This window comes from Triticum aestivum, chromosome 3B (genome assembly GCF_018294505.1).
Source record: "Triticum aestivum cultivar Chinese Spring chromosome 3B, IWGSC CS RefSeq v2.1, whole genome shotgun sequence".
In the NCBI taxonomy this organism is placed as follows: domain Eukaryota; kingdom Viridiplantae; phylum Streptophyta; class Magnoliopsida; order Poales; family Poaceae; genus Triticum; species Triticum aestivum.
Window position 1 is genome coordinate 59352426 of NC_057801.1, and position 14992 is coordinate 59367417.

The 14992-nt window shown below is 45.7% G+C and overlaps 1 protein-coding gene across 2 annotated transcripts; it reads right to left on the reverse strand.

Moving 5' to 3' along the window:
- Window positions 1-9411: 9411 nt before the first annotated feature.
- Window positions 9412-12734, reverse strand: LOC123068562 (soluble inorganic pyrophosphatase). Of its 2 annotated transcripts, none has more exons than XM_044491165.1 (9): window positions 12602-12734; window positions 12129-12244; window positions 12007-12035; window positions 10859-10924; window positions 10507-10614; window positions 10232-10297; window positions 10020-10140; window positions 9714-9795; window positions 9412-9595 (listed from the first exon to the last, which is right to left on the reverse strand). In XM_044491165.1, the coding sequence occupies exons 1-9, from the start codon at window positions 12688-12690 to the stop codon at window positions 9553-9555; spliced, it is 720 nt and encodes a 239-aa protein (XP_044347100.1). In that variant the 5' UTR covers window positions 12691-12734; the 3' UTR covers window positions 9412-9552. The 2 variants fall into 2 exon arrangements, with proteins under 2 accessions (XP_044347100.1, XP_044347101.1); XM_044491166.1 differs by having other exon boundaries at window positions 12129-12241; window positions 12602-12733.
- Window positions 12735-14992: the final 2258 nt, after the last annotated feature.

Sequence of the window (14992 nt, forward strand, 5' to 3'; positions counted from 1 at the left end):
CGCGAGGTCAACATGGTCAACAAACAACAGCCATCGGAAGAGGCTGACAGTAGGGGCCCACACAGGGAAATGCCTCCTTATTAAGCACAAAATAATGATTCCTCCACCTGATAGCTGGGACCCATCGGAAGGGCCTCTGTATTTCACGAAAAAAAGTTCCCCTCGCTGTCAGCTCGGACCCACCGGAAGTGCCTCCTTATTATGCACAAAAAAATGAATACCCCCTGCTAGCTGGGACCCACCTTGGTGGGAGGCTGACTTGTTGGTCTACTAAGTTGACGGGGACGGAGGGCTTTGTCAACTTAGTCAATATGAACGATTCTAGCTCCAGTAACCGTACGATGTCCATCCAACGGTCGTAGTGCTTCTTCAACCTCTGGTCTTCGTGCTCTAGCCGCCCAAAGCAGCGCGTGTCGTGCTGCATGCTCCTGCCTCTCGTGGCCGGCTGTGCTGCCACGGAGGCCTCACCGCCCCCTACTATTCCCACCGCTGGCCAGGCCCTGCGGCAACGGTATCCTCACACCGCAGCCGAACCAGTGAACCCTCGTACTCCTCACCGCGCGGGCTTCCACTGTCGTGTCTTCCCCGGCTCCGCGTCGTCCCCTTCCTAGGCCTCGTCGTCGTCCACCGCCCTGGAGCTCTTGGCGCAGCATGGTCAACGTGGTCAAGGAACGACTTCCATCAGAAGAGTACTGTACATGGAGAGGCTGACAGCTGGGTCAACGGCGGCCGCAAGGCAGTGCCTTCTTATTACGCGCAAAATAACTATTCCTCCACATGACAGCGGGGACCCACCGGACGGGCCACCGTATTTCGTGAAAAAACGTTTCCCCCCTGACTGCTGGGACCCACCAGCTACATCTTCGCACGCAAGGAAATGCGTCCGGGCAAAAAAAAAACGATTCGTCCCCCTGACTACTGGGACCCACCAGCTACATCTTCGCACGCAAGGAAGTGCCAGACTATCGGGACCCACCTGGTCAAAGCGTATGTAGCGTTGTCATTCTGGTCGCGAACGTGTACGTACATACTGATCGATGTAGAGGCGCGCACATGTCGTAGTAGAGGCGCGCACGTAGCATGTACACATACATACAGTGGCCAATGTGCAAGAAAGAAAATACGGCCACGTACGTACATACGGGCGGGGTCTCGAATGCCTACTCGCGCATACTTACAGCCAGGGCTCGTGTACATGGCTGGGTCCGAACGGAGAAACAACATCGTCGCCGTTTTCATGGGGAGGCAACGGAACACGTGGGAGCCAACCGGCTTGGACGAAACAGCCGATGGAAACGAGGCCTGGTGTACCGCAGAACGGAGGAAACAGCCTTGTGTTCGACCGGCCACGAGATCTTGTTCATCGGGAGGGGTCTGACATATCGCAAAACGGAGGAAGCGGACTTGTGTTGGACCTCCTACGGTCGAAACGGGGTCATGTTGATCAGGAGGGGTGTGGCGTACTACAAAACGGAGGAAACAGATTTGTGTTGGAGCGCTACAGTCGAAACGGGGGTCCTGTTCATTAGGAGGGGTGTGGCGTACCGCAAAACGGGACTCCACGCGATACTGTTCATCTCCTCCGTCAACCTCCTCCAGCCTCCATGGGCTACTGTTCATCCACCGTCAACCTCCTCCAGCCTCCACCTACGACTGTTCATCCACGGGCTCATGTTCATCCAGCCTCCACCGCGCGCTACTCCACCGGCTACTGTTCAACCAGCCCTCTCCACGGGCTCCTGTTCAACCACCCCTCCACGGGCTACTGTTCATCCACCACTCCATCGTCTACTGTTCATCCAGCCTTCCACAGGGTCCTGTTCGTCCAGCCCCAACCGGCTCGATCGATCGGGGTCCTGTTCATCCAGAGGCAACACCACAGGGTCATGTTCATCCACCTCCACCGGGAACTGTTTATCCAAACCCCCCAGCAACGCTCACTGTTCATCCAGAGGCAGCATCGATCGCTTCAGTTAGCAGCAGTAGTGAAGGAATCGCTCGATCGGGTTCAGTTAATAGCCATCGATCGACCGCTCGGGTTCAGTAACGCGTAGCCTTCAGTAGGCGAACGCCTCGCTCGGGTTCAGTTAGAGCCCAACGTCTCGCACCCATGCGCGTGCGTGTACGAGAGAAACGCGCAAACCTCCGTGCATCGCTCGGCCCCGACCATCCACCGTAACCGGGAACACCCCGATATTTTCCTCGCCCTCGCTTCTACCATGGTTTTTTCCGTCATGGACGGCCCAAAGAATGTCATGCAGCTGCGTCTCCGGCGCGCCCATTTTCTGTCATGATTTTTTATCATAGAAGTAGGAGCCCACCACATCTATGATGATACCGGGTTTTGTCACAATTATCGTCATAGAAGTGTCATAAGTATGACAGGAAAAAAAATCGTTCGGCCCAAAATGTCAGAGATGTGTCTTTTTTTTAGTGCAGCCCGGCCCTATATGCTAGTTGGCCTCCTTTAGCTAGATCGCAACTGTGCAAACGATTGGTTTCTCAAAAAAAAAAACAGTGCAAACAATTTGCCTCAACCCCCTAAAAAAATCTTTGCATATAATTTATTCTCATTGTTCTAAAGAATAAATTATTATCAACACTGAAAAATAATAGTAGTAGTATAATTTATTCTCACAAATAAAATATCTGCACATAAAACTACTCTGTATTTTTCATAACTTGCGTAGGTGTAATGTAGGCGATGGCTCCCCAATGCACCAGTGTTTTTTTAAACAATTCAACATATGATTTTTTTTTTTGCGGGTAATCTATGATTTGATCTGATACAGTGCGGTGATGATTGATCTTATTGAGATGATTGAAAATGAGGAGATCGGCAAAAAACAAATTTGTTCGATAAAGGGCGTTTTTATTCACTCATAATGTAGCATCAAGGGGATACAACCATGATGAGCATGTACTCGGCCTCTGCATAATTATGATACACATAGTCAAAACAAACATACACAGGAAAAAATATTGCACAAGACAGAAGCTATGCCAGGGTGGAGAGAGGAAAAATCTGAAATAAATGCCAGTATATGTTTTCAATAAGAACCCATACTTCATCATTATGTAATGTAGCTAATCAGCCGTTGTGAAGGCTGATCTAGTGCTGAATTCGAACGAGAACCATGCATAGTACTATACTAGAAGTGTACGCGCGCTTTGCCACGCGGCCTGAATATATTCAAAATTTCTCAAACGAACCTTTATTTGGCTATAACAACACTATAGCACATGATACCATTTAGATTCGGCTATTCCTTCTTAAAAAATTCTAGATGGATGGAGAGCACAGCCCACCCATTTTTTTCAAGCAACCTTTGTTTCCTCTGGATCATTGCCAACACGATAAACTCCTCGGTCATTCCTCAACAGACAACAAATACGTGCAGAGATGTATCCTAACATACTAACATCTAAGTGGATATTCTCTTCTTAGGAAAATGGCAAAAATGAACATATAAATCGTACCATGAGTCACATATAACTATAACTGCGATATTTTCTCTTACTGGTTATACCCCTTTTATCTAAAAAGAAGCGCAATCCATTTGTCGCCACTCTTCATAGAAACAACACCTTTTGGACAGGACTACGTTGATTAAGATTCAGACAACCATGGTAACAACCAAAAACCTGCTAAAGAAAATAGCATTACCTCCATTGCATAGTAAACTGGTCAAGTAATAATTAGCACTATGCAGTTCCAGGATTATAATAACATCAGCAACACTTTACTGTTTTTGTTAGTGGTAACTATGAAAACAGATTGGTTAGGAAACATGAGTTACCTGAAGCTCACACCTGATTCATGATGATAATTGGGGTTTGTTACTACTCTCTTCTAGTTCCTCCTTGTTCACTCTTCTCCCTTGAGCTCCTCTTTAGGACAAGAAGACTGGTTACACTGAGAATCATGCCGCAAATTTCAAGCGTTGATAACTAATGATCAAAAGGAGCGGACTAACAGGCCGGATTAGGTAAGCATGAGCTAAATTATTCTCCATTACATCTACAAAAAGGCATGGTTTCTGTTACACTTCTCTATACTCAAAACTGGACATAATTTTGTTGGACATGAATGGTGTAGTCTAATATTTCCTGAATTCCTTGCTGGAGATAGTGAGTTGCATCTCTCCTTAATTTCCTTCCAACAAAGAACGGGGTCCTATGGTTTGTATGGAAAAAATAGAAATGAGAAAGATTTTGAGGACCATGGGGAATAAATGAAAGGAGATGGACATAAAAAAAAGTTATGGCGTATGCTTTCAGTTTCATTTTGGAATTGTGTGAAACAGACATGGAAACTCATGAACAAGTAGTTCCAGAACCTATACCACATTTATCAACAATTAAGAAAGCCCGGCAAAGTTATTTTACCTCTGGTTAAAACCCGAATAAATAATCTAGGAATGCAGATAAATTGCATGCATGTACATGATCAATATTCAGGGAAAAGGCAAGTTAACATCCAGGTGAGACCTTATCTGCAACAGTTTTTCATAATTTAAAAGTTTGTACCGAACCAAAACAGTAATAAGACATTATTGGGCGCTCCAATCTTTCCATGGAATCACAAACCTATCTTTTCATAGAATCGCAAAGTTGTGCTGTACACAGGGATGGCGGGTTGTATCTGCAACAACATGGAGATTTACAGCTAACTATATATGTGGATTAATTTCAAGTCTAACTGAATCTATCGACTATCCACTGAACTCTTGCATGCCATGTTACTTTTGCAATGGCATGGACTCCTGAAGCTACCTTCATAACATGAACAAGCTTTAGGAGTAAGGTTGTACAATCAACAAAGCCACGAAACAAAATCAAAAAGGAAAAAAAGGTTTGGTAATCAAAGAGCCTGCTTTGGCAGCCAAATCTGAACGCTAAATTAAGCACATGTTCCCAGAAATGCCATCATAGATGCTCTGTTTAGGCGTCGCTGCAATGTGGACAAACTCTCTGTAATACCATCATAGATGCTCTGTTTAGGCATGGATTGACGTAGAGGGAAAATTTATACTCATAATCTGTAAAACTATTTCCCCTCTTCTATAATGCATCGGCAGAACACTTGTTGTTTCCTCAAAAAAAAAAGCAGTTAGCACACCAAGGATTCTCAACATCTACACTGGAATTTCATAGGAATAGCTTGGAAAAAGCATCACTTATCGCATATAACAAAGAAATTATGAATAGCCATGACCCAATGAAACACTAATCTGAAACCTAAAAAACCCAGCTACACAGGCCATTTCTTTGAAGAATAGTTATAATCGAAGGCCTTCATTTTAAGTACATCTAGATTCCAAGGCCCTTTATTTGGAAGAACAACTAAAATGCAGTGCTTGGTTCGGTGCCTGATGCCTGGATCTTCTTGATGCGTGCGTTCAGATGCATAAGACGGTCCAGCTATAGCTATTACTATTACTTGGGCCAGGCCTAATGACAATTCTCATTGGTGCAGCCATACACAGAATATATTACCTGAACCACCACCAACGCGTGAACATCAAACCATGGTACTGGCACAACAGAGGGATGGTGGTTTTGCTGATGCTAGCCATTCCGTCGAACACCTCCTGTGCCGCACGAGAAGGTCGGCATCCTACACATTGGTCAGCGAGCTTGGGAGGCTCGGTGCTTACCGCAATAAACAACATATATATCTCATTTCTCAGCTTTTCGTCGACATGCGCTAGGCCAGGCAATAATGGACGCTAGGAGTACCATTGTGCCATGTCGCTTCCCACAGCTGCCCTCTCGCTCTAGGCCATGTTGCCACCAGCACCGCCGCTGCGTTCCCTCCGCGTCGACCACCTCCACGTCACCCATCTCTGCCATAGGTTGGTTCGCGTGCTCGGCAAGGATCATCGACGGCGCCGCGAATGCCTCGGAGGAGCCCTTGTCCGGTGGCGGCGAGAGTGAGGCTCGTGGCGGCTTCCTGCGCCCCAATCGACTGCAGTGACGGTGATGCTCTTGGCGGCCTCCTGTGAGCCCAGAGGTGCCGGCGAGTGTACGGCCCTGTTTGGTTCATAAGTCCTAGGACTTTTTTTAGTCTCAGCTTATAAGTCTCAAGTCCCTAAAAAATTCCTACTTGTTTGGTTCCTGAAACTTATAAGTCCCTATAAGACCATATTACAATTATAAGTCTCTATAAGACTCTCCTTAAGAGTCTTATTTCATAAGTTCCAAATGCCCATTTTAAGTCCCTATAAATTCCTCCTGTTTGGTTTAGATGGGACTTATAGGGACTTTTTTAAGTCCCTAAACCAATAAGTCCCTGAAAACAAACACCCTCTACGTCTCGTGGCGGCCTCCCGTACGCCAAGCGACCGCAGCGAGGGCGAGGCTCTTGGCGGTCTCCCCTATGCCAAGCAACGACGGCGAGGATGCGTTCTTGGTGGCCTCCTGCGGCGTTGTGAGTAGCAGCCTCATGGTGAGGAGCAGCGCGTCGTGGATGTCCCATGAGGGCTGAGGGTCAGCTTGCTGGCGAAGAGTTTCCAACGGCGTGAGGAGCAGCGTTGTACCTGCTTCCGCGTAGCACGCAGCCGATGCCTATGAGGTTGCGGCGCCACCGTCTCGTGCTGGCTAAATCAAATCAAAGGGGAGGAAGAGGGATGAATACCAGAAGACGGGAAAGCATCAATAGAAGGAGGCAGCAAAAGCACCTGTCCCATCGGAGAGGCCCAGACCCATGAATGCCTAGCCGCGAGGCACTCAGGCTACCTCGCGCCGCCGACCGCCCCCGTAGCTCCTCTCCACAAAGAAAAATTGCACAAGAGCGCCACCAGTTTTTCCCTTCGCACCCCGCCCATAGGTGAGCTCAATGGGACGCGTGTTCCCAAAGTGTAGCGGCCCAATATACCTTGGCTGGTTCAAGGCGGTTCATAATGAGTCAATATAGGCTGACAAGGTGGTCCCACGCACCCTTCAACGCCTCGATTCACCCCAGAGCTGCATTTTAAGGGAGCTTAGGGCATGTTTGGTTCCAAATAAGTCACCAACTTATAAGTCGAAAAGTGAAAAAAGTGACTTATTTTGCCAAACAGACCTGATTTATAAGTGACTCCAACTTATAAGTCATAAGTTGCTCCACCCCAACTTAGGGCCTGTTTGGTTCTAATAAGTCACCCGACTTATAAGTCAGGTGATTTAAAACCAGTGACTTATAAGTCACGCCTGTTTGGTTGTCACCTGACTTATAAGTCACCTGACACACCTTTCCACACCAATCAACATTATGCAGGTGGTGGAACCAACGCAAAAGGGGTGACTTATAAGTTTTAAGTTGGGGTGGAGCAACTTATGACTTATAAGTTAGGGTGACTTATAAGTCGGGTCTGTTTGGCAAAATAAGTCACTTTTTTCACTTTTCGACTTATAAGTTGGTTTGATTGGTGTGGAAAGGTGTATCAGGTGACCTATAAGTCAGGTGACAACCAAACAGGCGTGACTTATAAGTCACTGGTTTTAAGTCACCTGACTTATAAGTCAGGTGACTTATTGGAACCAAACAGGCCCTTAAAACTTATACGTCACCCCTTTTGCGTAGGTCCCATCACATGCATGATGTGGATTGGTGTGGGGAGGTGTATCAGGTGACTTATAAGTCAGGTGACAACCAAACAGACGTGACTTATAAGTCACTGGTTTAGGTCACCTGACTTATAAGTCAGGTGACTTATTGGAACCAAACAGGCCCTTAGTATCTGTACTGATATCACCCTTTTTTTTTGCCGTGCAGTACCATATTACGAAAAGCTACTACCTCCGTCCTGGTTTATAGGTCCCCTTTGCAGTTTGTGCCAAACTTTGACTAAAGATTTAACTAACAAAATGATAATGTATGTCAAGAAAATTATCTCATTGGATTCGTATTTGAACATAGTTTTCAAAAATATAATATTTGGTGACATGCATGAACATTTTGTTAGTTTAATCTATGGTCAAAATTTGGCACGAAATACAATGGGGACCAATAAACCCGGACGGAGATAGTAACTACTTATATGTAGCCCGGAATTAAACAAACAAGTTCACCGTACATAGCACAAAATTAAGTCTCTACTGAGAAACAATTACACTTCGACCCTCGTGTGAGTACAATGGCAGCAATCGTGTATGTGGTAAATGAGGCCACAATTGCAGCAACGCGGACCATCAAATCCAACCATTATTTGAGACCATTTTGCGCTACCGAGATGGTACTGGAAAGGATAACCGTTGCAAGAACGTACAATAGTATCGCTCTTAACTGCAGGCATCGCTCCATAACTGCTAGTCATACTCCTTGTGATGAGAATATCGCTATCTTTGATGTTCATGCTCGGATTGATATCAAGGAACGGAGTATTGCCTCCTATGCTTGTTACTGGGGCAATTTTGCCCACGGCAAGATCGGATACCCGATAAACCACTAGCTTGTTTGTAGCAACTAGCGGCATATGGTCAAAACCGGCCACTAGGATATCTGAGCCACATTCCGCTATGGTGAAGGAACGAAATTTGCTTGTCGAACACGTGGCAATCAACTTTGGTGGTAACAAAGAAGGCGGCATTGCCCCATACTCATAACTGGGCGGGTCAAGTTGTAGTATCGGACATCCGCTGCTACCTGTAGTATGAGGCTCCAGTATATAAAACTTTCATTGGAGTGATATGGGTATGGACAAGGGTGAGAGGCTCCAGTTCGAGACCCTCCAGTGCTGGTCCATGGCGGTAGCGAAAAATACGCGGCGTATATATTGATGCACGATCATGACCGTGACGACTCCATCCGCGCTCACGCTCAAGGATGCGGCGAACTTGAGCAACACCGAATCACACCGTCCCTCTACACCTAGGTTCCAGTGGGGTTTCATGAGCGGAAGGAGCTTCACAATGTCGCCGGTGAAGGGGTGAAGGAGCAAGGTCATGGTGTTGGCTTTGTAGAGGACAAGGAGGCCGTTGACCGAATCAAGGACACGGCAGTCCATCAAGAGAGGCAGCGAGACACAAGCGAAAACTCCAGTTGCGAGATTCAGAAAACGTCCATTGTCGATGCGAGGGTGAATGCCATGACCCTCGGGCAAAGTCATCCACCGTCGCGGGTGAAAGCGTGGATCGGCAATGCCACGTCCGTGTGGACAGACGGTGCTGGACCGCCAGTGCGCGCACACGGCCCGGAAGCAGACGTAGTCTAGCAGGTCTTCGGCCAGCACCTGCCAGCTGATGAGGCAGACCAAATCTGTGGGGAGAGAAGACCACTGTGGAGTCACGTCGCCGGAGGCGAGTGCAACTATGGCTGGAGGGGGGCGCTCTGCAGTTTTGGGCGACGCCATGGATCGATATGTTTGGCGGCGATCAGCAACCAAACCAGGATTCAAAATGGATATATGAATTGGGCACAACAAAAAATTCCCAATCATAAAGCATCACTTAATCTTCATAAATAGTGCGAGTACACATTGTTGCGCATTTATTTATAACACACAAAGTCTCAGCTCTTCCCCACTCGTTATTAATAGAAGATTCCCGCGATACAACAATGCCGACATTCTACTGCCTTAAGCTCTGCAGAATATACTGCGCATACAGGTCCCTGCAATGAAAAAAGAAAAGAAGCGTCATTGTAAAACCAAATACACCTTCACCGTCATCACTTATGCAGCGAAGGGAAAAATACATCTTGGTAGAGATCAACACGAAACTGTACTTACATCGAATACTGAATGGCCTCGCGGGCAGTGGTCGCAGGTAAGAACGCATCGACAGCCACCTCCTTGTTCTCATTCTTCTTGTCTAGAAGTTACGGCTAAGGATGCGAATAAATGTACCTCTAAATTATATACAGTACTCCCTCCGTTCCAAATTACTCGTCGCTGAAACGGATGTATCTAGAACTAAAATACATCTAGATACATCCATACGTGCGACAAGTAATTCGGAACGGAGGGAGTAGTATATAAGATACTCTGCTACGGCATGTAACAAGGAAAACAAATAAATTGGATTATGCAGGATACAGTCTTCAAAGAAGCGCTTGATCTCTTGGAGGCGGTGAGGAGACAGCTCACTGATGTCATTGTAGTGACGGTATTCAGGATCATCGGCGCAGACTGCTATGATCTTGTCATCCTTTTCGCCCTGATGACAACCAACCACCATCCTCAGTAAAACAGGGTAAGGCTATTTTCGTTCATCTCCCATTACCGCGCAGAGAATGAACAAGGAATACCTGATCAATCATGGGCATAAGGCCAATTGCTCTAGCTCGGAGGAAAGAACCAGGAATAACAGGCTCCTGTGAGAGATAAAAGAGTAACACAACGATCACTACCCCCTCTGTTTCAGTTTATAAGCTCTGCACAATTTGTCTCAAGTCAAACCCATAAGTTTTGACCATGATATTGTCAAGTTTATGAGTGCTCAACTTAAGACAAATCAGATCAGCCTTATAAAATAAAAAGGAGATACATTATGCTTGGAGTGCATGAACATCGTGAGACTAACCTGCATCAGGACCAACACATCCATTGGATCGTTGTCTTCACAAAGTGTTCTCGGAATGAAACCATAGTTGTGAGGATATACAACTGATGAGTACAGAACTCTATCAACCTGTCATGTTGTAGATCATAATAACAAAAGTACATTATGCTTTGACGAAAAATAGCAAAATAAGTTAACTCATGAGTACACTACTAAATCAATTTAGCAATCACAGCAACAGAGGTGCATTATGCTGGTGGATGCTTTTCAATTTATCATTCCTTACACAAGTACAGTAAAAAATATTAAAGCAATTCATTGTCATGAAACAGAAAGTGTTGATCAATAGATCTTATATACAAACAGAACACACCTTAATCAGTCCAGTTTTCTTGTCAAGCTCATATTTCACTTTGCTTCCCTTTGTGATCTCAACAACCTGCAGTAGCATATACATGTAAACAGTTAAATTCATGTGTTCAAAGCACTGCTGGACCAACTTTACATAAAGAGTCTAGCATCATTAACAGAACAACCAAGACCACTCAATATACTTGTGTGTTACTGAGAAGCAATTTTGTAAACAGTAGATTAGATGATAAATGCATCTTAATGTTGCACAACTATATATCAACTGGTCAATAAAGTTAACATGTTTATTGAAAAATTGCACGTTGGGAAAAATGGTTAGATTAAAAGCGCTTCTCTTTCAATTTCAAGCCTAGAAACTAGTGCTACAATTCATCAGTCACAAAAGTAATAATATCAAGGGACAAAATTCCGGAGGTAACTACAGGTCTAAAATCACAGTGAATATTTTACTTGTATCACAATCATAGACCCAATCCAGCCAAAGGAGATTTAAATAGTTACAGAATCAACAAATCAAGTAGAGGCATGCTGAAGGCAGTGATACCAGGTTATCAACAGATAGTGCACAACTGCACATCCAATACTAATCATACTACCATCATTAGCCTCAACATTGACGATAGGCTAATTGAATTCAGTATAAGTATAAAACAGTGAGAACCGGTGGCTGAATTCCATGTATCATGCTATTTTTATTTTCGTGTGGTCGGTACTGGGTAGATTTATGTGCCATTTAATACTGATTGCTTCATTTTTAATATTCTAACTGGCATGTCTATACACTACTGAACTGAAACAGATCAGGAAAACATAGAAATGCTACCACAGGCTCTCACAATTGCAATACTGTTCGAACATCAGTTATTTTGATTCAGACATAGCCCAAGTCACATTTTAACAAGCGCAACCTTATATAAACTAAAGAGAGGCTGTCTGGCATATTCTGGTTTTCACTTTCAGTTTAAGAAATATTTCAGCAACGACGGACAACAATGAGGTCAACAATGACATTCCATTGTGTGGACGCCAATAGTCCCCTGCCACCACTTGCCCAAGATCCAACTTCCTAAATTACTTTGCGACAACAGAACATCAAATATCTTAACTGACGAAGATGTTCAGCTGGCAAGGCAAAAGGATGGTACTTACAACATTGAACACCGCTGGAGCCCCAGGGCCTGTGCGCCAAACACACAATCAGCAATTCAGCATGCTTATTTTTTATAAAGGCATTCAGTAATGGAGAAAAGACCGCTCCTCCTCCTCCTCACCGATCTCGAGATCATGCCACGGATGCGCGGCCACTGCCCTCCTCGACAGCGACGAAAGGATCCTCTCGTTGAGCTTCGGAGCTGGCCGGCTCGTCGAGTCCTCTTCACTCATCCTGCTGCAAAGATGAACCACGAATCAGACCTCGGAGGAGGAACAGCAGGCATGTTCGTTTCATCCGGCGAAAATCCATGCTAAATAGGACTTTTTTTTCCTACGAAGTTGAGGGTCACGCCCGTGCACAGCAGCAGAGTAGCCCCTTTTGACCCGATTGGTGCAGGGTTCCTAGCCACGCCTAGATCGAGTCTCCGCGAGGAACATGAACAGATCAGCCGCAAAGAACACGGAGAGATCGAACCGGAGTTCGCCGGCGGCGAAATCGGGACAAGGCAGAGGCGCAGAGCAAATCAACACTGGCGCCTAGCTAACCACCTTGTATCGGATCGACGCGATTGAAAAGAAGCTTTTGGGTCACCTGCGCTGCGGTTGGAGGCGGCCTCTTGAAACGACGAGCGGCGGCGGCGGCGGTGGGAGGAAGAGTAGATTGACTCCTCTGCACTGCATCACTCTGTCGCTGGCAGGCGCTTAAAATGGAAGGGAGTGAATGCTGATTGCTTTGGCTTTTCCAGCCAGCACCCTGCTCTATTATCTAGTGACAGATCAGTCCCTGGTAAAATTAAGATGAAGTTTGGTTAAAAACAAAAGATGGCCAAATGGGGTTAAAAAATGATCATGTCTCTATCAAGGAACATAAAGAAAAGGGACACCTTATTGTATCCATGCAAAAAAGGCGCACGCACCCATTAATTATCAATCTGGCCATGTAGGTTGTGACATATTGTAACCACGGGTTGCACTAATTTAGTGCTAGTGTTGCAGGTGCTAGATACACGACGGAAACGGTTTGTCGTTTTCGCTCACAAGGATCATGGTGTCCACCCACTTGTTGTTCGAAAATTCGAGCAGCCGTTGATTCGTCGAGGACAAGCAATCACAATACAACACCTAAATTTGTTAGCGAGCTTAACTGGCATGGCTTCATCCCAAAACATGACTACGCATGCTCCTAGTGGACAAATTAAGATGAAGCCTACCCACCTTGTATCAGATCAATGAGAAGGAAAAGAAAGTTTCGGAACCAGAGGAAGAGTCATCTGCCTTGCGGTTGGAGACCGCTGGACGGTGGCGGTGGTGTGAGGTAGAGGCGAGAGAGATCAAATTAAGCGCTTGAAATAGAAATGAGTGGATGCTGATTGCTTTGGGTTTTAGTCACCATGCTGCTTTATCGCTCTATTAGCATATCAGCCCTGGGTATGTAGTAAGTGGGGGAGTAATATTCAAGTGTCACACATATCCCTTTTGTATTTTGAAATGAGGTCATGATTTGGTTAAAAGGAAAAGGCTGGACAGAGAGGGTACAAAATGATCATCTCTCTCAACTCTCTCAAGGAACATAACAAAAGCACCTTTGTCTATCCATTTTCTTCTTTTCCCCGAAAGACTAAGTGTCCACTTGCTTGGATGAACAGGGCAAGATGTGATGATTTTAGCTCTGTTTTGTGCATCTTGAGCAAGAAAGATAGAAATATGTGACTTAGGTTTCCAATAAAAAGACTAGCGCATCGAGTAGAATTTCTTAATGTTAATTTTCGAAGGTGATGTGTGTCGTCTTATCCTTTCTATTTAGAGCTTGTACCATTTCCCTTGTTTATTGGGAGAAGATAATACATTCGAGTAAATTGACGAGGAACCCCCCTCCCTCCTCCCCCAAAAAAAACTTTGAAAAGAAATCGAGAATTTAAACTCAAGTTGGGTCCTGCCATGCATGAGGCCGCTGGCATGATTTAAGTGTGTGGGGGTGGGGGGTGGGAGGGGGGGGGGGGGGGGTCACGCTTAATTTTGTTCAACAAAAAAAGGCATCTAGGCTAAAATTTGGGTTAAGGTTTAGCTTGCCCATGAATTGACTAGCATTGGCAGAAAAATACAAGAGCCGGTAAAAACGGAAACATTGACGTTGAATTCATGTTAAAAAACGTAAGGGCATCTACAATTAGGTGTCTCAAAACCCCTCAAACGACCGGGCGGACGACCAGGTCAGTGATCGGTAAAAAAAGGCGACTCGAACGAGCGCCTCAAACCAGTCTCAAACATTGTTCGGGAATTCGGTAACTGGTAACTGCTCGGTCGACTACTGATTATTGATTAATCGGTTAATTGGCCATTTAACTGAATTAATTGGTCAATCATTAATCGATTGCACATGAGAATATATTGGCAACATGTATCTAGTTTTTGACGTATTGTACCACATACTCCAATGCTCACAGCTACATATTATACATTTATACTAAAATATAATGTCGTAGACCATACATGTGACAACAAGCAGCCATACCGTAGACCCCTGCAAATTTTGTTGCCAAAGATTAAAACCTTGAGAGTTCTAGCAGAGATTAAAAGCTTGAGAGCCAAACTAGATGGAAATCATATCAGGGATTAAATCCTTGAGATGAACCTTATTCTTAGCACAACTGTACCTTGTTGGTTGGTGAAGCCATGGGGGCCTGGTTCGAGGGGTCGCCGGCGTTGCTGCCTGGCCTAGGTCGCCGACACCGCTTCCTGGCCTAGGTCGCTGCTGCTGCCTGTCCTATGCCGACGCTGCTGCAGCCTGCAGATAGGGGCTGGAGGAGAGATGGGGAGAAGAGGATGGGAGGGGATGGGGGTCAGAGAAGGAGGCTAGGGCCGGCGACAGGAGCACGGAGATCGCCGGGGTGGTTAGGGCCGGGGAGGAGAAGGCATGCGCATGAGGAGTCAGGAGAGGAAGGGGCGCGGGCGCTGCGATTTGGGAGAGAGAGGGTGCAGCGCC